General features: G+C 41.9%; 1 protein-coding gene across 7 annotated transcripts in view; it reads left to right on the forward strand.

The window, feature by feature from the left end:
* Positions 1-26,814, forward strand: part of FTO (FTO alpha-ketoglutarate dependent dioxygenase) — a 228,703-nt gene that overhangs the window by 143,495 nt on the left and 58,394 nt on the right. The window contains exon 9 of one of the 7 annotated variants that reach the window (XM_072980733.2): positions 13,850-19,828. The exons of the other annotated variants lie outside the window; for them this stretch is intronic. Coding sequence (XP_072836834.2) covers positions 13,850-13,892 — 43 coding nt within the window. The 3' untranslated portion in view covers positions 13,893-19,828. Of the gene's footprint in view, positions 1-13,849; positions 19,829-26,814 lie in introns of those variants that run through there. 7 annotated transcript variants of the gene reach the window in all.

Raw genomic sequence — 26,814 nt, forward strand, 5'->3', positions numbered from 1 at the left:
CAACCTTTGCACATCTGGGACCATGTCCTAGCAAGCGTTGTCTTGCCTCCATCGGCTTCAGCTGGGCTGCCATTTCTGACAGACGTGTAAACAGATGCAAGCGTTGTTGCTAATGACAGGTGATTATAAGTGGCGTGGGTGCCAAAGTAATTAAAACGCGCTTTGACAGCAACATTTGGTGGTGTGGTATTTCAGCATTAGAAGAATCATTGTGAACACATTTGTCCCCCCCTGCTAGGCTGTAAGATCTGAGTACCATGAATTATGATACATAGAATAGTAGAATAATGGATTCGTAAGAGGGCTGTAAGGCCATTGAATCCAAATCCTGCTCCATACAGGAATCTAAGTCTAAGTATTTTTGGTGAGTTTATTATTATAATTATTAATCATAATACTAATAATAATAACTATTGGTTATTGTGGTTTTTTCAGGCTCTTTGGCCATGTTCTGAAGGTTGTTCATGCCAAAGAGCCCAAGAACCCCAAAACAACCATTAGATCATGGCCGTGAAAGCCTTCATGAATACAGTAATAACTATTATCATCATCTGTGGATTATCAAGGAGGCAGAGTGGGGGATTGAACCCCCAACCTGACCACTAAGCTATCCACCAGTTCTTTCTCATTGAAATGTCTTTTTTTTTCTTTGATATGCAGCCAACCCAAGAATGGTCAATTCAAAAGCTGCCTTCAGTCAGGTTGTATAATTTTTGTCTATCTAGACTAGCATGGCCTACTCTTGCCTTGCAAGAGGTCTCCGAAGGTCTTTCTCATTAGCTGCTACTTGGACATGACTGGAGTAGGACTTGCGATGCTTTGAATGGCCAACAGCTGTTTAGCCAAAAGTGACACTCATCACATGAGTGACACTTTTGGCTAAACAGCTGTTGGCCATTCAAAGCATCCCAAAGAGACTTCAGAAGTCCTTCTTAAACTTCAGAAGTCCAGAAACCTGGACTTCTGATGTCTCAGTCCAAACCAACACTCTACCACAACAGTTGGAGATCAAAGTCCCATCAAACAAGGAACCTCAATGTCTGGGGCTTTGTGGCCACAATCAGACAGCACCATACAATATATGTTGAAATGGAACTCCATACTGAATCACAAGATACATTTTTTAAAATAGGTGAGATAGACTGTCCATTTGGGATAGGCCATTCTGAAACATTCGCAATTTCCTATGAGCACAGTGGATGGCGTTTGCTTATGCTTGTAGATAAGAAATCTGTTTGTGTCCCCACTACCCTGAACACATCTGATCTTGTCTTGAGTTTAGAAGCTAAGCAGGATCAGGTCTGGCTAGTGCTGGTTGTTCTATACACGCCAAACTGAGTGTTCCAGCTTGCTTTTAACTTTGAAACCACGCTGTGTTGTTATCATGCATGTTCACATCAAAGTGCATTCACATCACTCCTCAGGCCCCGTTGGGATCTTTTAAGATAAGTCAGAAGGACCCTTCCAGGGAAACCACTTTCTAATGAAAAGTTGGCCTTCGAAAGCCATTCTTAGTACTTCCCTCCCCCATTGGGAGCTGTTTAGAATTTAAGGGCAAATACCTTCCAGAAGAATTGGAAAAATTGCTTAGCTGAATCTGGCTTTGGTAGATGTATCTAACCCAAATTGGCTTCATTTGGGGTTTTAGCAATCTATACAGTTTACATAACAGAGCTTTATATCATTTTAAAATAGATCTTTATCTTTCGTTTTGGTACTGCCTCTGATCTTCAGTTCAAAAAAAACAACAACCTGGTATATATTTATGGGAACTATTTGTTTGTTGGAAATATAAGTGAATTCAGAACTGTATGAGATCTGAGTGGGTTTTCAGCTGGGGGCCTCATGAGAATTTATGTTATTTTATTCTTGATCTGACCCCCGTGCTCAGGCACACACAGACGTGCATGCACACTTATGTGCCATTCGCCACCATCTGTGTGTCTTGATGCTTAGCTGCGTCGACAGCAAGTAAAAACGATAAACATTGCCGATCTTGAAAAAAGCTCCCACCGTCTTCTATCTCCAAGACTGAGGGAATCTTTTTAGCTGTGCCTCAATGCTTCCCTCAGTGTAACATGTCACAAAACATTTCTCCATAATGTCCGACACTTGAATATAACTTGACAGGATCTCTGACTGAGCAGAGTGGGTTCAATTACTAGAGATGAGGGGTTACCTGAGATTTAAAAAAAAAAATACATGAAAAAAGAATCCACAATTGAGTTTGATTTTTGAACTCTCGGCTTGTTAAGTTATGTACCAACAAAAACAAGTGTCTATCTGCTCTTCTGACTCTTTTCCTTTAATTGGGGTGTGTGTGGTTTCCTTTTTTCCCCCTCTCTGTTTGTTCCCCACAGAGAAGACAAACATAACATATTTCTTGAGGGGGAAGCAATAATAAAACTAGGTTGCTTCGCAGTTTTTGTTTCTTCCTGACGTGAAGCTGAGCCCGGGCGCTGTTATTCTATCTTGTAAAAATATCTGGGACATAGTGTGCTGAAATCAATACAAGATAAGTGATTGGTCTCTTAACCTCACCTTTCTTCTTCTCGGTGTGGTTACGTTGCTCGCGTTCACCTGTAGCCAACCTGACGCCAGAGGAAATGAAAGGATCTGCCATCAAAAGTATCTTCTCTCCTTCGGCTGCTTACTTTTTCGGGACCGAGCAGTTTTTTCCACTTAGTTTTAGCCCCTTGCCTTTGAGGTCCTGGATAGAGTTATAGCATTAGCAAGCTGCCAAATGGAGAGGTCCTCGTCGGCCTTCACTTGACTGCTTTTGCAAATTTGCTTAGCTAACTGGCCTTTCTAACTCTTAAGGCGGGTTGTGATGCGTATCTTCCGCTCATGAAAAAATGAACTAAATTGGCTTGTTGGCATTGGTAGGGCACATCTAGATTCTTTGGGGGTGGGGTGGGGAATAGGAGTGGTTTGGTTTGCCCTTGGAAAGTTCTTGTCTTTATCTATATATTGTGCGCCATCAAGTCGATTCCAGCTTATGGTGATCCTTTCCAGGGTTTCCAAGGCAGAGAACACACAAAAGTGACTGTTTCCTTCTTCTGGGGGTGCCCTGGGACTGTACAGCTTGCTCAAGGCCACCCAGACTGGCTCTCAACAATCTATTTTATCTCTCACTTGAGCGATCCTTGCATTCACATTGATTGACATTCTCTCTCCTGTAAGAAGGGTACAAACAAGTCTTTGAATTGCCCCAATTCATCCCCCCCTTTTTTCAATTAATGACACTCCCCTTCCCTCCCCTTCCGCACCTTTTCTTGCGGCCATCATTCAGCAATTTCCCTTTTCTTGGTGTCGCCCAGAATGAGTGGATTCTTGTGATGAGTTCCAACTGTATTGTGGTCTCTGTTAATTGGAAGCAGGATGGGCAACTGTGACCTTCCAGTTATTCTCAGACTACAACTCCCAGAATCCTTCGCCATAGGCTTGCTGGCTAGGATTAACGGCAGTTCATATTTTCCCCTCTTGCCTATTCTTGGTCTCAATGGCCTTTTGGTCTCTCCCAATTTGTTTGAAGTGTTCTAATTTTAATTGGGAAGTTGCGTCCTGCCCGGAATCCTGCTAATATTGCTGTAATTTTACACTGCTCCACTGTGGTTTGAGTAGGCCACATGTTCTCTCCCTGATCTAAATCCTTAAAGGATTGTCTTGCAAGCATAGGAAAGAAAGATTTAGGAATCAAAACAAACTGGCAACACTCTCGTTATAATGGAGTCAAATAAAACCCACATTTGTTCAGTTGAAAAAAATAATAATAATATCTATTCAAGATGCTGAAACCAGGCCTTTAAACAAAACAAAGTGAGAAACCAAACATAAATAAACCCATTTGCAGTGGAAGATGAGAGTGCTACGTAATTTAAATAACAGAACTCTTTAGACGTGACTCAAGGAAGGGTTGGAAATGCGCTGCTGTGCATGTGAGGGATGGGATTTCGGCCACACCGAATGACCTAATGGTCTGTTTTTAGAAGAATGAAGCAGCCCCGGGGTGTAATTATGGCCACTGTTGCTCACACAACAACCCTCGGCTCTCTGGTAAAGCATCTCAATGACTCAGTTTCACAGAACTCCTCACTCATCTCTGATTCTTGTCTGGAAAGACATGGCGGGTTCTAAAGAACAACATGGTGGCCAAGCGGTTCAACAGCTGGCTGGAAGTGGAGGAATGCAGGAATTTGCCTTGTGCTCGATCAGATGTTGGTCCGTCTTGCCCAGTTTTGGTGGCAGTGTCTGGCAGCAACTCTCCTGCCTGGGGCCAGGTAGGATTTCTTTCTTTAGAATGCAAAGTAGATGCTCTGCCACTGTGCTAATAGAAGGGAAGTGAAAATGGTGCGCTCTCTTGAACTCAACCAGTGTGAAAAGAACAGAGTTTCCTTGTAGTTGGAATTTTGTAAGCTCCCAAATCCCATAATTCTCCATTCTGGGAGAGCCACCTGAGAGTCAGACACCTCCAGATTCCCAAATGTGGCTCACCTAGGAGAAAGGCCTTAGGTGGGAAAGCTTTGTGGCTTAGCTCCACCTGCGTTTCCTGCTCAGGAAGGAAAGCTGCCCCAGTGCTAGCTGGGAACTTCCTTTCTGGACAGGAAGCTAGGCCAAGCTAGGCCAAAAAGCCTTCCAACTCAGGCCTTGCTCCCAGGTGAGCCACATTTAGGTGTCTAGAACAGAGAATTCCAGAATGAAGAATTATAACAATATGTTTTTTAGAAAGAAATCCAAACGACACATTCTTATTCCTTGGCCCCCCGATACTTTGCTAAAGCCAATTCTGTTTCCAGTGTTTTGGGCTGGTCTGTAGGCAAGCTGTTAGGTTAGGTCCAAGAGTTCATCAAAAGAGCCAGGAAGGTAAGTCTGGGGCAGAGAAGAAGACATCAAGATCCAAGAAGAACAGCTGTTGTATAGATAATATCCCAACCTCAACAGTTAGCTTTTCAGCAGCTGATCTGATGAGAAAGAGCCAATGACTAGCTTGAGATGGCTAAGTCATCACAAGATCTAGAAGCCCTGCAGTAGCCATCTTGAACCTTCCGGGGATAATCTTCACCATTGTCCATATTGACTGTAGCTTGGCCTTATAGCGCATGGCATCTGGAGGCTACCCAATAGCCTAATCCTTGAACAGATCGCTGTGTTGGTGGCCCACACCACATGGATCAGTTGAGTACAGCACTCTAGGCAACCTATCCTAGCCTCAGAGTCTTCTTGATTCCACCCCGACATCCAGGAGTCCTAAATTCCATCCCTTAGCAAAGCGCTGTTGGGGAAAAACACTTTCCTTCCTTTATCTTGAGCTTTCTGCCAGTTGATTTTTTACCAGTGATGACAACGTTCTGGGATTTTAAAAGGCTGTTCTAAATACAATGCTGGTTATCGGACCCAAATGAAGTATCACAGTTTGCAAACTGGTATGGAGAGACATTCGGTCATGTGCAATCAATCCTCCACCCATCTAGCAGTGCTTGCCTCTTGCTTTATCCGTGGACAGTAACCCTTGAAGCCCAGCATAAAATTCCGAGGTCTGCAGGGCACCCTCCTTGAATAAATCCACAGGCATGATTTCATGTCCACTTGTATTTTCGTTCCTTCCTTGCAGTTCCTCACTTCCTTATTAGGCACATGAAAGCTAAGCAGCTACTCCACTGAGGGTGCCACATCTGATGGCCAGCCCAGGAGGAAACGCTTCCTTGCCAATCTACTGAGGAACAATATCCTGCCAAAATCCACAGGGGAAATAGTTCATTTTCCTGTGTGTTGGCTCCAACAACAATACGTTCAAACTAAATGCAGAGTTCACTTCCTGTGTTTGATTCTTCCGTCCCAAAGTCCAAGAAACCTGGAGTTCTCAAAAGAACGCATACAGTGAAACAATTGATGTCTTAAATCCCCTCCGTTCCCTGAATCTGTTGTCATCAGAAGCAATGAAATGATCCCAATTTTATATCCTTCTTAACAGTCATTCTTCAAGGCTCTTCAAATGCTCAAGTAAAGCCAGATGTCCATTAGCGGTTATTTGTTGTCCACTGAATAACAAGAATTATTATTGCTATCATGAGTGCTGTTGTTGTTCAGCAACAACAGATAGAAATAATGGTAGATGTGTTGATCCATAAAAACGAAATAGATAGTAACATCTCGCAACTTGAACACCTTCCTTGCTCCTCCAGTTGGCCCTTCTGGACAGGAAGTGCTGGAAAAGACTTCCTGTTTGAGCTAAGAACGTTCTTGGAGAAGCAGTAACCTTCCTTGTTTTCTTATGATTCTTTCCTATAAGGACCAAGGTTTGTACCAAAAATGTCAATAGAAATTGGCTTGCAAAATTTTTTTTTGAAGGAAATAAAATGTGTTTAAATGAAGAAAAGAATATAATTTAAGAGGAAATACGAAGTGGATTTGTAGCTGGACGATGGACTGTACCCCAAAGATGTCTCCTTGCAGTTCTGAAAAGTAGCAAATAGGGTTTCTTGGGATTTTGTCTCAAGACCAGCGATGAGCAGTACTTTTATAAACAACTGAATCAAGGATTAGATGGAATCCTTATCCAATATATACACAACATGAAATGCTTCATGAGATAGAATCAGGATTCCAGATGAACATATCATAACGGGGAATTAAGTAAAAAATCAAAATGGATTCCAGCCAGGAGAAATGTAAACTTCTGTGCTCAGGCTGGAAAAACCATATGCTAAAATATGGAAGGCGTGAAATGGATCTAGAAGTTCAGCTGTAGTGTGTAGATAGGTTGGAGTGAGGAGGCATCAACAACATTTTGGTGTCCCCATCAAAGGGAGCAATGGTCCCTATTTTGCTTTGAGCAGATCTGATCTTGAGTGGAATTGAACCCAGGTCCCAAGCAGAGTTTTGGCTACGGTAGCACAGTTTAACCACTGTGCCACAAGGCTACTTAATCACTTATGTTTTTAGCTGTTTATAATTTATGCTGGTCAACCTACACCGTTTTGCTTTGACAGTATATCTTTTTCTTTTATCACAAGATGTAAAATGAATCCACTGCAAACCCTGAAATATTCCGAAAAGTCTTCCTTTTTTGACTATTTTTTTCCCCTGCCTCTCTTCTGGCATCACTCAGTTTGTATCCTTCTGCCACTCCCAGCAGTTCAGTGAATTAACAATGATTAATCTGACCATCTCCATATCTTTCTGAAATGTTTCGGCGGCTGCTATTATGGAAGATGCTTTGCTTCGGTCAGATGTCCTGACGTTGTAAGAAATGACCACATCGCTTGCTGTGTTTCCCCTATAAAAGCTTTTCTTTTCTCCATTTAAACACCTCTTCTACATTTTATGTACATTAAGGAGCACAGCTGTCACTGTGGTTAAATGATCCAAAGCATCCCAGACTACCGGGCGATTAAGTAAATAAAATGGGATTCTAAATCTCCGCCTGAAAGTGCCTTTGGAGAGAACAGAACACTCGTATTAAACCTTTCATTGTAGAGCTCTTTTGAAAGTTGCCCCCTTTTTTTGTTATCACTGGGGCTTTTGGGGGGGATCCTGGGCAGGTGTTATTTATTTGTTTGTTTTAAAGAGGAAACCTTGAAGTGCTTGACCAAAGGAAGCTTCTTTTGCAAACGAGCCAGGAAAGCATATGATATCATTTGCCATTGCAGAACGCGGCCTGCTGTTCTTCTGTAATTATAATGGCCTAAGCGGCGTGGGGTTGGTTAGCCTTCCTTAACAATCATTAATCTACCGAGTCTCCGTCACAGCGGCCCATCTTGGAGAACAGCGGTACTTTGGCGCGAGAGAGCCGGCGTAGTGCGCGAGCGAGGGATTGCCTGCTTTGCTGGCGTTCTGGCGCTCGCCTGCCCTGAAGGATTCTGGGAGTGAGGCTGCTGCTTCTTTACCCCATTTCTCTTTCCCCTCGAGAGCAGCCCCCCTCCGTGCCTTCTCCGTCACTCTTCTCTGAGGTGTCCCTTCCTTTCTCCTTGTTGTGGAACGTTTCCTTTCTCTGCGACCGGGAGTCTGTTTAGTCGACCATATTGCCAGCGAAGGTACCTCGTTCGTTGCTCCGTTCTGGCAAGGCCAGGCAGTCAGCTGGGATGTAATTAAGACTCGGAGAACAGGCTGTCTTCACCACAGGAAGGGCATGTTAGATGTTGCAGGGATTTGGGGCTGTCAGTTTGGCCAGCGCTGAAGACAGCAAGCCGGGGACAAGCGGCTCTCTTTCCCTTTCATTTATAATCCCTTTATGTATGGTGCCTGCACTTGGCCGAGTTTACATCTAACCTATCGGCTCGTGCTGGCGGGCCAATGAGGCCAGATTAGCATATGTTACATGTATATTTTAGTAATATTTTAAAAGCAAGTGTGCCTTTCCAAAGTGAATTATGCATGTATGACAGAAGCCGGGTTGTGTAGCACTGGGTGTCAAATCCCACATCTTTTTGTCCGGGCTATGGGTTTTACATTAAAAAGGCAGAGAGACTAAACGAAGTAAAACAGTTTTAATTTTTAACAGTTTTGGTCCGGCCCAAGGAACCAATTTCTGACAGTTTTAACTGGCATTTGAATAATTGGATTAATTTAGGAAAAGGGGGTAAATCACTTTTTGATGGTTGTGTATGCGCCTCTGTACTCTCTCTCTCTGTGTGTGTGTATGTGTGTGTGTATAAATTTAAGGATGGGTTGTAAAATTTAATTATTTAGGGTTTGCGCTGGATGCAGGAGAAAACGGTACAGAAACTTTAAACTCATCTGGAGATGGGGGAAGGAAATATTTGTTAAATATGAAGTCCTCTTTGAGGATGATTGGCCAGAATCCTGTTGGTTATTGTGTAATGTTTATACAACTTGTGATGGTTCATTTTAGCTGACTTACATAGTGCTGGGGCATGTCACAGTTATGTTCCTGCTCATGCACCCTATTGCACAACTGAGATATGTGTGGGCCCCTTAACAATTAGCCACAATTAGCTGTGGCAAATACTGTATACAAAGTACGTTTTTCAAACCAAGGAAATCTTGTTTCTGATTTGCTAGTTTGGCCACTGCCCCTTAACACAAAATATTGTTTTAGCTGGCTGTCCAGATCAGTTTGCAACTGAAGATGCCCTGAAGGTGCAAGTAAAGGTGAGAGGTATTGAGTAAGGACCTTGCATTGTAATTGATTTATTATTTTTTTATCAAGATTCAGGCAGGAAACTGAATGGCTAAAGCCCTATTCCATGACTTGGAGATATAAGACATGAAGAAGAAGAATGCTGTTGACTTGCCTACTTGGCTACAATTTCTGGGTCACCCTCTAGATGTCGAGGGGAACTATTTGAATAGAAAGAGACCCAGATATTCATGGGAAACCTCCATGTGGTCAGAAAAGCTGTAAAGTCTGTATTCTTCACCATGCAGAGCATTTCCACAGATAAAAGAGGCCCTCTGTGTGTAGAGTGGTCAAGTGCTGAACGGAAAATGGTTGAATGGGACCTCTTTGTATCAAGATGGGGAACTTTTGGCTCTGGTGGATGCCATTGGGTTACACTTGTCAAAATCCCAAGACAGTGGGAGTTGGAGTCCAACCACATATAGAAGGTCACACATGTCCCCACTTCTGCTTTGTATGAAGCAGTTTGTGACACTGAGGGTGCTGTGTTCTCTTCAGTACACCAACCTTAAGTCATATCTGTTCGCTGGGATGTGTTTTTCAAGATGACTTTTCAGGACAAACGTCTGTAACCTTTTGTCCATTTTGGATAAAGGTAAAGGTAAAGGTTCCCCTTGACAATTTTTGTCCAGTAGTATTCGACTCTAGGGGGCGGTGCTCATCCCCGTTTCCAAGCCATAGAGCCAGCATTTGTCCGAAGACTATCTTCCGTGGTCACATGGCCAGTGCGACTTAGACACGGAACGCTGTTACCTTCCCACCGAGGTGGTACCTATTTATCTAGTCGCATTTACATGCTTTCGAACCGCTAGGTTGGCGGGAGCTGGGACAAGCGAAGGGCGCTCACTCCGTCGTGTGGATTTGATCTTACGACTGCTTGGTCTTCTGACCCTGCAGCACAGGCTTCTGCGGTTTAGCCCGCAGCGCCTCCACGTCCCTTCATTTTGGATAATGCAGACCAAATTCTGCACCATTTCAAATATTGTGGTGGTTGCTTGTTTGCTTGTTTACCGATTGGAGAGGGTCATTTACAGGAATTAGAGGGAAATGTATATCAATAGTGGTGTTTCATATAAAGTAAAATCTACACAAGAAATTGGCATATCTCTGTATAACCTAGGGACATATTTTATGGATTCAGTTGAAGAGGAACCCAACGCTTTGGGAGAAGATGAGTTGATTTCTTAAGCTGTTTCTTCCCTCCTTTTGCCATCATGCATAGGATGAACCATGTAGGATGCTGAGCTGGCATCTGCCATTTCGGGGAACAGCAGAATGCGTTTCGTGAGATCAAACTGTTTGCACAAACTGTTGGACAGAACAAGCATCTTTTGAAATATTGGTTTAGAGAATGCCTTAGAGAAAGCGTTCTTGGTCCTAGAGGTATGGGAAAGACAGGAGAAAGGGAAATTCTAGAAAGTCTAGAGATTTTCCGTGAATCGCATTTGCTGGTTCTCGAATGCAAAATATGGCCCAATTTATTGTAACTTCTTTTGTTGTGGACGATCGTGTTTTTTGTCATGGGATTTTCCTGCAAGACTTTTATGTTGTTGTTGCTGCTGCTGTTCTGCTGTATATTATGCTCCCCCTTTTAATGATTTTATTGCAATCTGTTGCATTTCTGGATAATATGAATTTAATACGAATTTAACAAATGAACAAATTGAATAAGTACGAATTGGTTGTCTCATCACGATGAATGACAGTCTCTTTCCATGCTAGCGATGTCAGTTGTGTGGTCCTCCTAATGTTCTCACACTGCAGTCCCCATGGTCCTTCACCTTTGGTTGTAGTGGCTGTGGCTGTTGGGACTTGTAGTCTAACATATCCGGAACATCACAGATTCCCAATCCACATTTCATGCCCATAAGCATTTTATATTACTGGACATAAATGGACCCATAATTTTGCTATTATTATTGCTTTATTTGTTTGTTTCTTTATTGGTCTCTGAGGAACATTTGCTGTTTCTGGTGTGAGTGGTTTGGAAAGTAAGAGTTTAGGAATATTACATTTTCAACAACAGTTCCTATAATTCTCCAGCCACCTGGTGCTGGGTAATTCTGGTATCTATTCCCTTTAAAAAAATTATCTCAAGCTCTGAGCAAGGCAGGTAGTGGTCCTCTATTCCATTCATCCGCATTCTTTCTTACTAAGAAATCACAGTTGCTTTTCTGAACTGGATCATAATCTGGAACTATTATTAGGAAGTCTCTTACACAATCAGGAAATAAAAACCAGGTCATAGCTCAGAATAAGGGTTCAACCTGATAAGAAATCCCCTGATTTGGCACATTCTCTATTCCTCTTCGAGTGTTCAGAAAGAGAGGTCATCACGAAGAAGGGTGAGAAGGATGATCTGTCTTCCCCTATATGGAGAGTGGTAGCCAAAAGAGGAAAGAATTGTCCACAAATGTAACTTCTTCATGCATTTGGAGACCCTGGGTGCAAGGGTTCCAAGCACATGGAGAGGTTCCACATGTAGCCCTTCCCCCCCCCAAAAAAAGTCACTCACCACATGTGAAGACCAACACCTAACCTTTCTCCCTCTCCCCATGATTTCAGGTCCACTTTTTTCTAACTAAAGATAGTTGTTGCTGTTGTTGTTTTACATATTGCCAAGTCAATTCTGACTCATGGCAAACCTTTCCAGTGTTTTCTAGGTAGTGGTTTAGCACTCCCTTCTTCTGTGGGTTCTCGGAGACTACTCAACGTGCCCAGGGCTATGTAGGCTGGTCCCCCCCCCCAAGAGCCCCAATGGGGAATCAAACTCCTGGTCCGTGGCCCTGCAGGCAGACACCTAAGTCACTGAGTTATCCAACGTACACAAATAGCGCAGGCACAAAATCCAAAGGCGCTCAACAAATCTAGAATACCTGGAAAGAGTACTACATGGATGGGGTTTTACAAGCTTCTAAACTCCATCTCAGGACTGGCCCTACTGTTAAGCAGAGTGAAGCAATGGCCTCAGGCAAGGAGACGCCAAAAGGTTCCTCCTGAGCTTCACAGTCATTGCACTCTGTTAGCTAGGGGGCGGTTCACACGATTAAAGCAGCTTCTCCTTGATGAACCTATTCCCAAATTGCATAACAAAAATACTCCAGTGGGCCAAGGAATAAAACGTGCCAATCGGGTAGACCTGGCATCTCTGCCAATATTATGTTGCAAGATTGTATTTGACGACAATAGCTACCTGGCACCTTGAAGAGCTACAGCTTTGCCACTGACATTTTGCATTTCTAAAGCATATGCCGGATGGTGATAAATGGATTACCTTAAATGTCACTCTTTGGCTTCTCCAAGTTGCAAAGTTTTAATACGTTGGCTATTATACAGATGCCAGCAAACCCAGGGGATGTAATAATCCTACCAGAGCTGCAGGTGCATGTGGCAATACCTCCTTCCTCTCTTAAAATTGTGCCAGCCAAGGTTTCTGGAAGTCAGAAGACAGAACAGTGTACAATCAAGTCTAGAGGCTCAGTGCACAATCCAGATCTGATAGATGACTGTCCAATTTTCTCTTGAATGCATCCAGCGCAGGAGTGCTCACCCTCTCCCAAGGTCATTGATTCCATTGTCGTACTGCTCTAACAGTTGAGAATTCCCTCTGCCGATATTTAGCTTGAATCTGGCTTCCTGACACTTGAGATTCTCTTGGATTCTTCCCCAGGTGTTTCTGCTGGCCCGGACGCGGCGTGTCATTTGAATACTTCCCTCTTCTCGGTATTGATTAAATGACATGACCATTTTTGTCATTTTGATAGACGTCTTTGCATTCAAGCCATCAAAGCGAAAGCTTGACTTGTTAAATTAGTGATTTTATGCAGGTAGAGAGCCAATGGCTTCAATTAATTTACATTGTATGAAGCCGGTTTGGCGATGCTCCCTGCTTTTCTTGGAAATGTGAGAAAAGAAAAGAAATTAGCCACTTCTGGTTTGGATTTTTTTTGGAGGTGGAGCAAAAGCAATCTGTGACAGCTGCAGCTTGTGGGCTAGCCTTAAGCACTGCCCTATATAGAGTGTGTTGTAGTTGTCTAGCCCCAAGGTTATCAGTTTCAGCAATCAAGATTTCTACTATTCCACGCTGGCTCTACGATCAGAAATGAGCGAACTTTGGCTGTCCAGGTGTTTAGAATTTGCCGACTTAAAAGCCTCTCTAGCCAGCCCATTGAGGAGGTAAGAGATTATGGGCATTGTAAAACATATACGACCAATAGAATAAAATATCAGTATCCTCTCCTCTCGATTGACTGTACGGTTTGCCTGTAAAGACAGTCAACAGGTTTCAAATTCCAACAATAGCAACTGGTAATAAAATAGTAATGTATTTAATAGAAACTCTCTGTTTTTGTTTTTGTTTTTTAATTCATGTTTATGTTTTAACAAATAAGCTGGTTTTTCTGATTGCTGTCTCAGGTTTCCTGAGGGCTTCTCCTGATGCGAACGAGGGGGGAGAATATTTACTGCCGAAGGGCTGAGATCCGTGCATAGATATTTTATGAAGAGAAATAAATATTTTAAGATGCAAACACTGGAGTGTGTTGGCACTTCAAAATAAGGTCACAGGATTTGCTCCTCTTTCAGAAGTGCTGGCGTTTTAATGTATATCACGGCAAACAGTGAGGCTTTCATGATGAAGCAACAGCTCTGTTTCTTTTGCCAATTTGGGAAAGCACACACAGATGCACACTCTCTCCTGTGCCCACACAGCTCCTTTTTGTTTGAAAAGATCACAAGATTTCCAGAGCTATAAATAGCGGTCCAGGAGGCTTCTTCAGAGCGGAGATGGAAGTTTGGAGGCAGACCAGTTATCCAGTCTGGGACCGCATAGGGAAGACTACCGGAAGAGCATCTCCCAGTCAAGTTAACATGCGTTCTTTTTAATCAGTATCCTTTTATTGAGATGAGTAAAGCCAAGGCTTCCCTCTGGGCTTTGCAGGCTCCTGCCACAGTTTTAAAACTGGTTGTTTGGGCATCAAAACAAGTAGTAGAAGAAGAAAATAGAAATGGGGTGTCGGGCTGTCGGGTCTGTAAAGCCATTGACGTCACAAAGTCTTTAATCAACGACTGAGTGTCCACATCTCCTGCATTGGTAGATGGGTGAACTGAATTATCCTTTGGACCTTTTCCAATTCTGCTCAACCCTACTACCAAGATGTGATCAGCAGATTTGTAGTTTACCTATAAAGGCTGGGAGTTCAATTCCCCCTGTGCCTCCTGGAAATAGAGCCAGCCTGGGTGGCCTTGGGCAAGCTGCATAGTCCCAGAGCACCCCCTGGAGGAAGGGAAGGGGAAACCACTTCTGAATATTCTCTACCTTGGACACCCTCATAAGGGTCACCAGAAGTCATAATTAACTGGCACACAGTTGTTATTTTACAGCTACCCATCCTTACTATGCAACGTCCTGGCCTTACCCTGGCATTATTTAGAACAAATTAAGCATCCAAATAGAGGAGGGTGCTATCACCACTCTTTCTGTCATCACACTTCATGCAAGAAGGATGATGGTTTGTGGAGGACATCCTAATAATATTTCAGTAATGGCAGAATCCTACTTCTAATTTACAGTTGCATAAGAGAATTCATGTAAGATCCAGTGGCAACTTCCTTCCTCTTGATGAGGTGCTGGTTACATTCCAAGCCTCACACCTGATCACATGGTTGTGTGTACACCTGAGAACGCAACCAGCACCATTCATACAAGTGGAAATTTGCTGCCACTGCTGACATGTATTCCTGTATGCAAGCCTAAATCTGAAGTAGGAGTCTGATCATTAAATAATGGCTCGGTGTTTCTCCTTATCCACCATTGTTTAGCTCAGACTTGGGCAAAGTATGGCCTGAGGGCCACAGACAGCCCGTGAGCCGCTCCTGTCCGGCCCGCCGGACATCAAAACCATTTATACCTTTTTGTCTAAAGTTGATCAGTTGTTTATCTTTAACATACTGAAAAAAAAAAAACCACCTTTCTAGTATTTGTGAAGATTATCAAGTTTAAAATAAAAACAATCATAACATCACTGTTTCATTTTATTTTTAAGTAAAGTTGGTTTGGCCCCCGAACACAGTTCAGATTTTTCATGTGGCCCCTCTATACAAATTAATTGCCCACCCCTGGTTTAGCTCTACCACCTTATCATAAAGGATGAATAAGAGAAAACCTGTAAAACATTCATTTCCTTCTTGGGAAAAGTTATTTTTTGGGGACTTGATCGTATGATTGAGAGGGGGGTGCCACGGACAAACGATGGGAGCCAATGATTAACAGCAGTGGTGTCCAAACTTGGCACCTCAGATATAGATGGACTTCAACACCCAGAAACCCTGCCCAGCATGGTCGACAGTCAGGGATTCTGGGAGATGAAGTCCGATGACATTGAAGAACACAAGATTTCTGGTGGCTTGGGAATCATTGATGTAGATCTGTGGTTCCCCATCTTGGGCTCCCAGACATTCTTGGATTACAGCTCTCAAAAACCTTCACCACTAGCTGTGCTAGCCAGGATTTCTAGGAACTGCTGTCCAATAACATCTTGGGATTCAAGGTTAGGAACCAATCTCTTGCCTTCAATCTGTGCTTTCTGATTTTTCAAGAGTTCTCTGGTTGATCATTGGGGGAAACCAGAGGCTGAACTAGATCAATTCCTCTTCTTCTTTTTCCTGATCCATCAGCAATTTTGTTACATTTTCCTCCCCTCCCTCTTAGCTGGAACGGGTAACATTTCTGGCCCTGAAACTCTCTTCTGGAAGCCAGAGTCAAAACGAGTGACCTTCTATAACCTAAGCCAGGAGAATATGCTTAGAATTTACTAGTGCAACATGAAAAGAAATGAAATAGGAAGCCTGTAGCTGCCGTCCGATTTGTAGCATTACTCAAACTGTAATCATGTTGATTGTATTGCATTAGCATTCTAATTTCCAATTTGGGGTTTTGCTACATAATCTCCAGTAGAGGACATCTAATCTTCATGCAACCCAAAGTCTTTATATAAACTCAGCGGATTTACCTCCATGTGTCTCTGCTAAACTGAACCATGTCTTCTGGCTGAGCTGTAGAGACATTAAATTACTAAGTAAATCAATACAGCATTGTTATGTCACTGTATCTTTTTCAAAGACAGGCTCAAATTTTGTCTGCTGTCTCTTTGATCCATTCCATTTAGTTCTAAATACACTTGTTATTATAGTAACTGTTGTTTGTATGTTATTTTAGCTTTTTGTAAAAAAAATATAAATAAATAAATTCTGAAGTAGCTATTTAGCAATTTAAATGAAAACGTAATTAGGTTACATCTGTTTTACATGCACGTAATACCACGCAGATGTAAACTTCTATTAAAACCATATTTTCTTTCGGGCAAGCTTCCCCCTCTTCCCCTTCTCCCTCCTCTTCCCAAATTCTAGCAATCAAGAAACAAATATTTCTTCTTTTAGCAAAAGGAGCAAGTAATATAGGCACACAACTTATTTAAATGTGAAGGAAGCAAAGCTATTTATTTCTAGCAGACAGCAGAAATGGCAAGGAAGAGAAAGGAAAGAAAAAAACCAGCATGCTAATTCTTTTATTTATGAGCATAGCTTCAGATTGAAGATGTAGTTTTTGAGTAATTAATGCACATGCATATTTTCTTTTTCTCTTATTGTGGAAGGAGGGGGAGCCCTGCCAATCTCTATTTTTCCTATGATAATTCATCTAAGTAGCGTTTGAATTTAAGAGTCAAAGGAACAGGAAGAAAGGAGAGCAGAAACATGGGAAGTCAGTGGATAGATTACCTGATTTAGGGAGTTTGAGGTTAAAAACCCACTGTAGCTTGACCTGAAGATCATTGGTTTGAGTTAGAGATGGTCTTCTGCTCTCCAGAGTTCTCCTCCAAGAAAAGGAAGAGATGTTTAAAGCTATCATGTTGAGAGGATGGATTGGAGAGGATGCTCAAAACACTGCTGTGGCTGGTGTTAACTTCCTTTCATGTGTTCTGCAGTGTGGAAACTATTGAAAGTGTTGGAAGTTATGGGATCCATAAGTTGAATCAATTACAATGGTCATTCTACACCAATGCAGTCATATTGCCATATTTCAGGGTACTACTTCCTGCCGAGATCCTTCTAGTTCAAGATTTGTGTCCCAGAAAGAAAGGAACAGAAAATCACCTTTCAGTACCCTGTGCCTAGAAAAAAACTTGGAAAGGTTTGGAATCAACTTGTTAGCTTGCAATTCCTATTATGTCACCTAAATCCATTTCTTAGTTCACCTGAAGTAGGCCTATGGGATAAATGGCCGAATGGTAAATCAACCCTTGTGTAAATCTCATTGATTCAGCGAGTCTACATTACTTGGAACTAGGAACTAAATTTAGGCCCCCGGATTTCACTGTTGGCCATGCCCTATGCAATGCTTTGTATCCTGTCATTGACCTCAAATGAACCTTGGCATTTTCCTGTGGACTTGAGCTTTTATGTATTAGGCCAAACTCAGAACATACATGTTTTTGGAATCATGCTTTTCATCCTATTCTTGTACTGACATGTTCATAATTACTAAGCAGTTACTGCATTTTGTTTGTGTGTGTGTGGTTTTTCTGTATATCCATGTTGGGCATACATTGTCCTCAGAGAAATAAGAAGAAAGTACTGTAACTATGTTCCAACTGCATGGCTTTTGATTGAACCATAAGTGCTAGCCAGATGGCAAGAAATCACTTGTAGCAAGGTGAGTGTATCTCTAGAAGGCTGGTTAAACCTCTTCCTCTCACTGAAAATCTCATCGATAGCTTCTCAGTATTGTCCATTCTGTGTCAAGGTTGGACCAGGGAACCTATAGGGCAGCTAGACCTTCAGCACCAAGGAGAGCTCCTTCTGAGCACTTTGCTCCCATTATTGATAGTGCTGGTCCAGGATTACTACTACAAAATTCCAAAAGTACAAAGCCTTCAATGAACACCTCCCTGCCCTGAAACTTAAGACTTCATTGCCTTTCCAGGATCTCCTGCTGGGCACCCTGCTGAGGATGATGCACCAGGCCCTGGAGGTGCCGCAGTTGTCCCAGGCATGGAATTTTAGGGAAACTGGATTTTCAATTGTTTGTATGTTTTCTGTTCGAGTACCAGATAGGAAAATAAAAATTTGGTGTTCTATCATCTTTCAGTTGCCAATTGGTTTAGTTTTTCTGCCAAAGAATGCTTTAGGGTCGAAATGTGCTCAGGCTACTGAAATTTTTCATGTGCATATGCATCTTGTTTAATCAAGTGCATTTAAAATTAAAGAGTTTTTGTACAGCAGCCAGCTGAGGCCACCTGGAGTGCTGAACCCCAACTGTGCGTGGATGGATTTTTTTTAAAAAAATTATCATTTTGCATTACAGGCAGAACTTGGTAGGTGAAAATGGTGCTTGATTTGTAAAATACTTTGTTATTTAAACTATAAGGCACCTATAATATAGTTTCTGCAACTTTGGTACATTACAAAACTAATACAGGAATATGATATGGCGAGCTAACAATGCAACAGTTGAAGCCAATGTAATAAAATTATGGGAGCAAATACAAAAGTCAGCATAAAAATGCAATATACAAATAAATGCAGCAGAATATACTTTTCTTTAAAAGGCATGGTGGTTTTATAAAGCCAGAAAATGAAGCAGTGGGAATAAAAGTACCAAGGTTCAAAGACCCATATGGACAAAAGAAGCTCAACGTGATAATGGACATGGAGAGGAGAAGTTAATTTCTTTGGGGAAAATATTCCAAAACTGGAATGGGGCACCAAGGAGACGTTGGCCTCTCTCGTTTTATGTAGCCAGAGCCTGTGCTTTAGAATGAGAGAACATTTGAAGAGGGGCCTCTATAGATGGTCTTAGAGCATGGATCGGTGCCCCCACTCACCCAGAACCCCAACTTTCCTTTCTATCTTAGAATCTTAGGATGGCAGAGATGGAAGGAAGCCTACAGATCATTGAGTCCAACCCTTGTCAAGGAGGCCCAGTGGCGGAATCAAACTCCCAACCTCTGGATCTACAGCCAGAGACCAGGCAATCAAAAAGACTCTTGCACCCTACAGAAAATGTGGAAGCAATTTTGCTACCTGTCTGGCTCTTAATACACTACAAAACACACAACTTACATCATTGAAACAATTATTCTAGTTTTGAAACCTCTTAATGACCAGATGGTGGGGCAGGAGGCAAAAACTGCTTTCCTCATCTACCTTGTTTAAACAATTTCTTTCGGGGGAGGGGGGGTTTCTCCAAGATGGTGGGTACATACATCTCCCAGACCCTTGGAAACTTGCACGCTTGATCCTACGATGGGGTAGGCAGACGTGGAAGGAGGTGCTCCAACCGCCTCGAAACGATGGGACGCTTTACTGATCAAAACTTATCTCGCCAGACGTTGTAGGCTGAGTGAACTGGCACACCAAGCCAAGTAATTATAAATCTTTGGTAATGGCACTAATTGCTCAATATGTTCAAGATTGAGTCCTGGCTCTAATAACAGGTTTGGGTAGCTAAGCCTCCATCCCTTCTAGCTAGGGCGAAGGACTGATTCAAGGAGACCTACTTGTGAACATTTTGTTAATAGCACACTTCCTGGTTATAACTGTTTTTGGCACACGGCATGTTTTCTGTTACTGTGCTAGGTCAGATACATCTGCAAATAAAACGTAGCGTGTTCAAAACCAACCCCAACAACACGATTCATCACAATTCGAGAAAGTGGCTTTTCCTCGTCCCCCTACCTTCTTCACTCTTTCCTAACCCGTAACATCTTTTCGCGCCATGTGTTATGACAGCTCTGGTTGTTGATGAGGTAAATGAATATCTGTTCTGGCTGCCAAAGTTGGGGAGAGGGGGCATGTGAAACTTGGACGTGGTAGCAGTTCATGTTCCACCGACAGAACGCATATGATTTATAGCATTACATGGAGGGCGAGGTGGACCCTAAATATTGCTCTGCCGCTTTCGCTCCCTGTGTCTGTTAAATATGCAAGTACAAACAGCTTTAACGCAGCACTCTTTACCTAGAAACAAGCCCCGGGCATCCTCCACATACTTTTAACGTATGAAAATTGAGCTGCTTTGAACTTGGATGTTTTTGATAACTGCTTGGTATTCTTCCTGGAGGTTCACCTGTGGGCTCTATATTTTTTTTCCCCCTCTCCTTTCCAAGTCCTAATCCCTTTGATTAAGTGCCAGGACAGATAGCTCTCAATGAATAACTCCAGCCTCATAATTCTTCCTCCTTTCAGACTTGAAACAGCAGCCTACTCGGGTGTTCAATACCTAAATCCTCTGATTTAGCTGGAGCAATTCAAATTCCGAGACTAAGCAAGTATTTAATTCCAAAGCAAGGTTCAAGATGGGCTACCGAACGTTGCTCTACCGTTTGTTGCCGGAAGCTGTGGGATTGACAGCGGAGAAGACACATGAAGCGAACCCCCACTTTCTTTCTTTGGTTTTTTTTTTAAGGCAAATAAGATTAGAAGGAGGAAATCTTTGAAAAACAGGAGTCTTGAATTAGATCTGGGTCAAAGCGGTGGGGAAGGTGTAGCCTTCCAGATCTGTTTGGCTTTCAGTTCCCATCAGCCTTAACCATATGGACAATTTGAAGAAGGTGAGGAATGCTGGGATATATAATCCAACAATATCTCAAGGACCACAGTTTGTCCATTGTGAGTAGACCCATTGAAGTCACAATTACCTTAACTCTATGAACTTCAGGGGAGCTATTCTAACATATGTCCGAATCCCTCCCTAACGGGTGGTTCTGAGTACAAAAATAAGCCTAGAAGCAATGTGTAGGCAGATGTTTTTTTGCCTACACATCCCAGCATCCCTCCCCAGCACAGCCAGCAGGGAAGCATTGTTGGGGTTGTAGTCTAAAACATCTGGAAGGCCACATCTGGCCCACCTCTGTTCCGTGGGCTGCAGCATCCTTTTAGTGAGCTTGCATGGTGGAGGAATCATAATTTAGGGATAGAAAGCATACTTTCCACTCAGACAGGGCCAGATATTTCTACCTATAAAGCTCTATGTATGGCATTCTATCTGCCTAAGACCTTTGAGTGTCAAGAGTAAGCATTTGTAGGTTTGCTTCATGGTTCCCCAACTAGGGGGAACTGAAGATGTGAGTCTCTTGTGTGTGTGTGTGTGTGTGTGTGTGTGTGTGTGTGTGTGTGTGTGTGTGTGTGTGTGTGTGTGAGAGAGAGAGAGAGAGAGAGAGAGAGAGAGATTTTCATAATAAAAATAATAGTTTTATCATGTTAAACTAACTGCAGTAGATACATTTTAAAAATAATCCGAACAAGCAAATCTATTGATGCCTGGGTTTTTTTTAATTTACAAAAACATGTTACTAAGTGCTTTATCTTTTAATTTTAAATTACAATCTGATTTAAAGGTGGGGAGGAAGCGACCCCCACATACTGCCTTGATCTCACTGGAGTAAAGGTTTGATATAAATGTAGGTAACACCTAAACAGCCATTTCTGAATAATGATAAGGACATTCTACTCTGGTAGTACTCTTTATAGATTTGTACTTTTGTCTGGAGGAAATATGTTCAGCATAGAAATTGTCCTGTCGCTAGAAATGTTGTCAGATGTCAACCAGATTCCTATAACAAACCACTTACATTTTGAGATCAAATATTGGACAGTTTTCCCCCCCAAGTCTTAGCGCTTCTTTGGAGGTCAGCTGGCCACCTATTGACTAGGTGCTAAACCTGCTTTAGCCTGCAAAGGTGGTCAAGGTCTTGGCATTACAGCTGCATTAATTGATTATTTTAAAAAGCTACCCCAGTAAATCATCAGGTAATGATCATGAAGGATGGGCTAAAGACTTCCTCATCCTACAGGCATACGGTCACTCACTATTTGACCAGATGAGTAGCTTGGGTTGAGTTAAACATCAAGAAATAAGAACTGTAGACCTTCTTGTTAATATCTCATTAACAAGGGCCTCCATTTATTTTTATTGCCCTGAAAAAAAAACTCACATCTCAATTTCAATCAGCTAAGGATACTTAGAGCTGTGTGGTGTAGTAGATAGAGTGATGGACTCAGACTCTGGAGAACAGGGTTTGCATCTCAGTCATCCATGGAAATTCACTGGGAATATGAAACTAGTAAAGCCAATACTCAATTACCTTGAAAGCACTATAAGTTGCTTTCACCTTGATAGCACATAACAAAAACAATAATACTTAATGAAAGTGTGATAAGTTTTAAAAAGTAGCATGCAGTAGCATGGAAGCCGTAAAGCAGGCTTAATGAAAATGTGGAGTCCTTGAATTGATGCAACTCCTCCGCTACCTTTGTTCTCACAATGCTTCTGGGAGGTAGGTCACCTGTAGAATTTCCCAGATGACACCAGGGCTGTGAGCCGGACCATCCTGTAAAAACGAATCTGCAAAATCTCCCGGTTTCCAACAGATACAATGCACGTGATGAGCCCAGTTTTCTGGGGAAAGCAATACTTTATGTAAAGTCAACGCTTTAGTTCATCTTGTAAACTTTGTACACTAGCTCACATTCCCTCTTTCTCCTGATCTCTGTTTTCCTCTGCATCCTCTTCTTCCTCCTCCTCTTGGCAAACCACTTCTGCGTATGTTCTACCTAGAAAACCCTGGAAAGGGTCCATCAACTCAGATTTGACTTGATGGAACACAATGATCGTTATTAGGGGGATATAGGAAACCTGTGGTTCAAGGCAAAAATGGAAGGATGCGATCTGGTGATAGGGCAGCTGGTATTCCAATTCAGCTGGTTTTCTTGAGGGTCAGGAAGAAATGAAGTCTCACTGTGCAGTGGAAATAACACTTGAGCTTTTACCTGGGGCGATGATTCCTTCATGGACAAATTTATCTTTCTTTCCTTCCCACACACCCCTAGGAATGAAGTAATAAGCAGGTTTTGTCAGGGTGAAGAGTGGCGTGGGAGAATCCCGACCCAAGCCTCTTTCTGGTATGAATTGAAACTGTAGATCACTTAAACAAAACTGAAACACCCCTGGAAGCACAAAATTAGAAGAGGAGAATGCCTTAAGTACTATATGCATCTGATGGTCGCAGTGGGATATATGCTGGCTTCTGCAGTTTGCCCAAAATGTGGGAAACTCAAATGCGTAATGAATCTGACTCAGTATAAGGCATTTCCGTATGATAGAAGGACTTTTGTGAATTTTGCGGCTAAAAATGCCATTTACTTTCTTACAGTATAAGAAGTTTACTTTTCTCCCAGTTCCTGCCAGACAGTCTTACTGTCCTACATGCAGATTTAAGCAAATGCAAGCAATACCTCAGCCTGTTCTTGTTGTTGAACTGGGAACCTTTAAGCAGACCCCGGGGTGAATTCTGTAACTAGCCCCAACTCGATTAGACTCATTGGGGATTTATACTGTTTGAGTGTTGACATAAGGAGTCCCATCCAATCAATGGATCTGCTTAAATTGGGATGGACCAGTGGAAAAGGCCTGCAAGACGATGTTAATTCTTTCCACGAAAAACGTTGTCTTGTGAAAACATTGTCTTGTGAAACACAGTTCCCCATTGGAATGCACTGAAATATAATGAATGTGTTCCAATGGGAAAAAATCGTCTTGCGAAAATCGTCCATAGAAAACATCATCTTGCGAAACGCAGATCCCCATTGGAATGCACTGAAATCTATTTAATGTGTTCCAATGGGGAAAAATCATCGTCTTGCGAAAATCGTCCATAGAAAACATTGTCTTGCAAAGCGCCACAGCAATCGCAAAAACCAATCGTCTTGCGGATTAATCGTCCTGCGAGGCAATCGTCTTGCGAGGCACTACTGTATAGATAAATTGAGTGGAGCCCTATTTTAGATGTTTTTGTCTTCAAAATTGTTCAGATTATCAGTTGTTCTGTCTAGATTCATTTGAAGATTCCCCTCTTCCTCCTTTATATCTTAATCACCATTACTGTTCCATGTTCAAGTTTCTTCCAGAAGGCAAGGTACATTTTCTGCTAAGGCTTTCAACTCAACCCCAAAAGATTTACCTCGTTAGGTAGTGTTAGAGTAACATCTCATCCAGATATTCATGAAATAGTGTTCCATTTCTGGACCCTTCTTCATTTGCATGTTGCCTGCATACCGAATACATATATTTTATCCCTCAGTCAGGTCATATCGGCACATGAAAGACACATCCTATAAATTCTTTACTACAGCTTGTGATTCAGGAAATATTTTATGGAAGACATATTTTAGGTTGTCCATCCTTTGATTTCCCTCAGAAACTAATAAATAATCAACAAAAATATGATTAAAGGCCTGGCTTGTGAACTCTCATCCAGAAAGGGAGGCTAGCTGGTAGAAAAATCTTTCTGATCCGTATCTGTTTATTCTCAGAAACGGAATTCTAACTGAGCTTTTCACAGGGAAAAAAAAAACTGATGAAGAGTTTGCCTAAGTTTTGACATCAGATTTCCATACTCAAAATGTCTGTTGAAAGAAAGAGCAGAGAGTGTCTGAGTCTTAAAATTGCAGGAAGATGAAGCGAAGCTTAGTAAGCCAGGAGAGTGCATGGCTTATCTGCAGCCAGAATTTTCTAAAAAGAACTCTTCCACCACCTTTGAAACAGTTCTCAGTGAACTGCCCACACTAGCTTGCCTTTAACCAATTTGAGTGAATCCACATTCATTAGTAAGAAAATAATATGTCTGATACCAAGGGACCCCAATGTGGTCCTCATAACCACCCATGATATCTACCAAGGATGGATGGATGGATGGATGGATGGATGGATGGATGGATGGATGGATGGATCTATCTATCTATCTATCTATCTATCTATCTATCTATCTATCTATCTATCTATCTATCTATCTATCTATCTATCTATCTATCTATCTATCTATCTATCTATCTATCTATCTAATTTTTAAAACAAATTTGCAAAGTGGAGTTCCTGGCTCCCCTTCTTTATTTTCATTCCCTAGAATGAGATGGGTTTCCCCGACAACTTGAAAAAATTCTTCTTAGAGTTATAATTCTAAGAATCCACCAGACTGACTATCTCTACCTTTTATGGTCTGTCTGTCTGTCTGTCTGTCTGTCTTTTTCTTTCTTTCTTTCTTTCTTTCTTTCTTTCTTTCTTTCTTTCTTTCTTTCTTTCTTTCTTTCTTTCTTTCTTTCTTTCTTTCTTTCTTTCTTTCTTTCTTTCTTTCTTTCTTTCTTTCTTTCTTTTTCTTTCTTTAACCCAGTGCCAAGAGGTCGCCTTTTTATTCTGCTCCCTAGCCCTGCATCTTGACCTTCTAATTACTTTATTTGAAACAGCACTGAGGGTATAATAAAACTGGAGGTTGTCTCTCGTTTGCTTTATTCATAAATTAAAGCTGTTAGCTTGGGCGAGGTGAATGTCGGGGAATGGCGTTCATTACTACACAGCTGACGTGTTGTCAATAGCACTGCTTTTTAGTTTGTTCTAGTCAGCAGTTGTGTTCATTTTCTGGGGCCACTGGGAAATAAATACAACAAGATTATACATTTGGAAATACCACAAGAGTTCACGGGGAAAGAGGGAAGGAGAAGGCGGGGTTGGAGGGAAGGGGGTGGGGGTGGTAGAAAAAGCAAATGATAAATTATACACTTGGTAGTAAGTGACATGCTATCTTGTGCTATTAACAACCAGAGATAATTGCAGTGAACTGTAATTGCAAGTTTTGAAACTTACAGTACACAGTGTCCAACATCAATCTTAATAGGGAACAAAGCAATTTGTATTAAAACTTAATTTCGCTGGGTAACTTGCTGCTGTATACAAGGGAACTAACAGATGTAGCTTTTCAAGAAGTTCAAAGGCACCGAGAACATGGAGGGACATGCTAATGTGGCAAGCCTTGGAGAAATATTGCATTACGGCTTGTAATGAAAACAAATGCATGCCATTATATCCTAGTTTGTGTTTATTTAATAAAATATATACAGTTTGCACATCGTGGAATTTAGCCTCCCTCGGTGGGAATGCAATTATGGCCGCTTTTGATTTGCCGATCCGACAGGCAGGACCATAATGCATTCTGTGTAAAAATTAGATGTCTGCTTATTGCTTCTGCATTATATGTTAATGTAAGAGTATTGGCTTTTTTTCAAAAAAATGGCTGCGTAAGTCTTAGTTCCATTGAAACTGAATTTTGAAAGCGGATGATGAGGTCAAGAAGGAAAAGGGTGGGCCCCTTCTCTTTATTTTTGGCCCTTTGTCGCTAACCACTTGAGTTGTGTCCGAAGGGCAATGGCAGGCGGTTTTCCAGGTTGAGCATGCTGGCAAAAAATAAAAAAACCTTTTTTAAAAAAAAATCCTTCTTCCTATTCAAGTATTGGTCTGTTCTGTTCTCATACCCATTTCTGCAATGTTTTGTGTGGCATTATACTTGTGCTATAATCCCCATTCCCACCCATACCCCCGTTGACCGGATGCTGTTGCAAAATACGTCAACATTTTTTAGAGGTGAAGTAACCTGCAGAAAATGGCTATTCATACTCCAGCTGAGAAAATATGGATCAGTTTAGATCAGAACGCAGAAAGAACCAATTTCTCCAGCACCCCCAAGCCCTATGTTTCTTTTGGGGAGCCTGAGACTATTTTGTTCCAACATTAGTTCTTTGCAGTTGCACTGGACCACAGGTTTTGTAATCCTTACAGAGGACTACAAAAC

This window comes from Pogona vitticeps, chromosome 10, assembly GCF_051106095.1.
Source record: "Pogona vitticeps strain Pit_001003342236 chromosome 10, PviZW2.1, whole genome shotgun sequence".
NCBI lineage: Eukaryota > Metazoa > Chordata > Lepidosauria > Squamata > Agamidae > Pogona > Pogona vitticeps.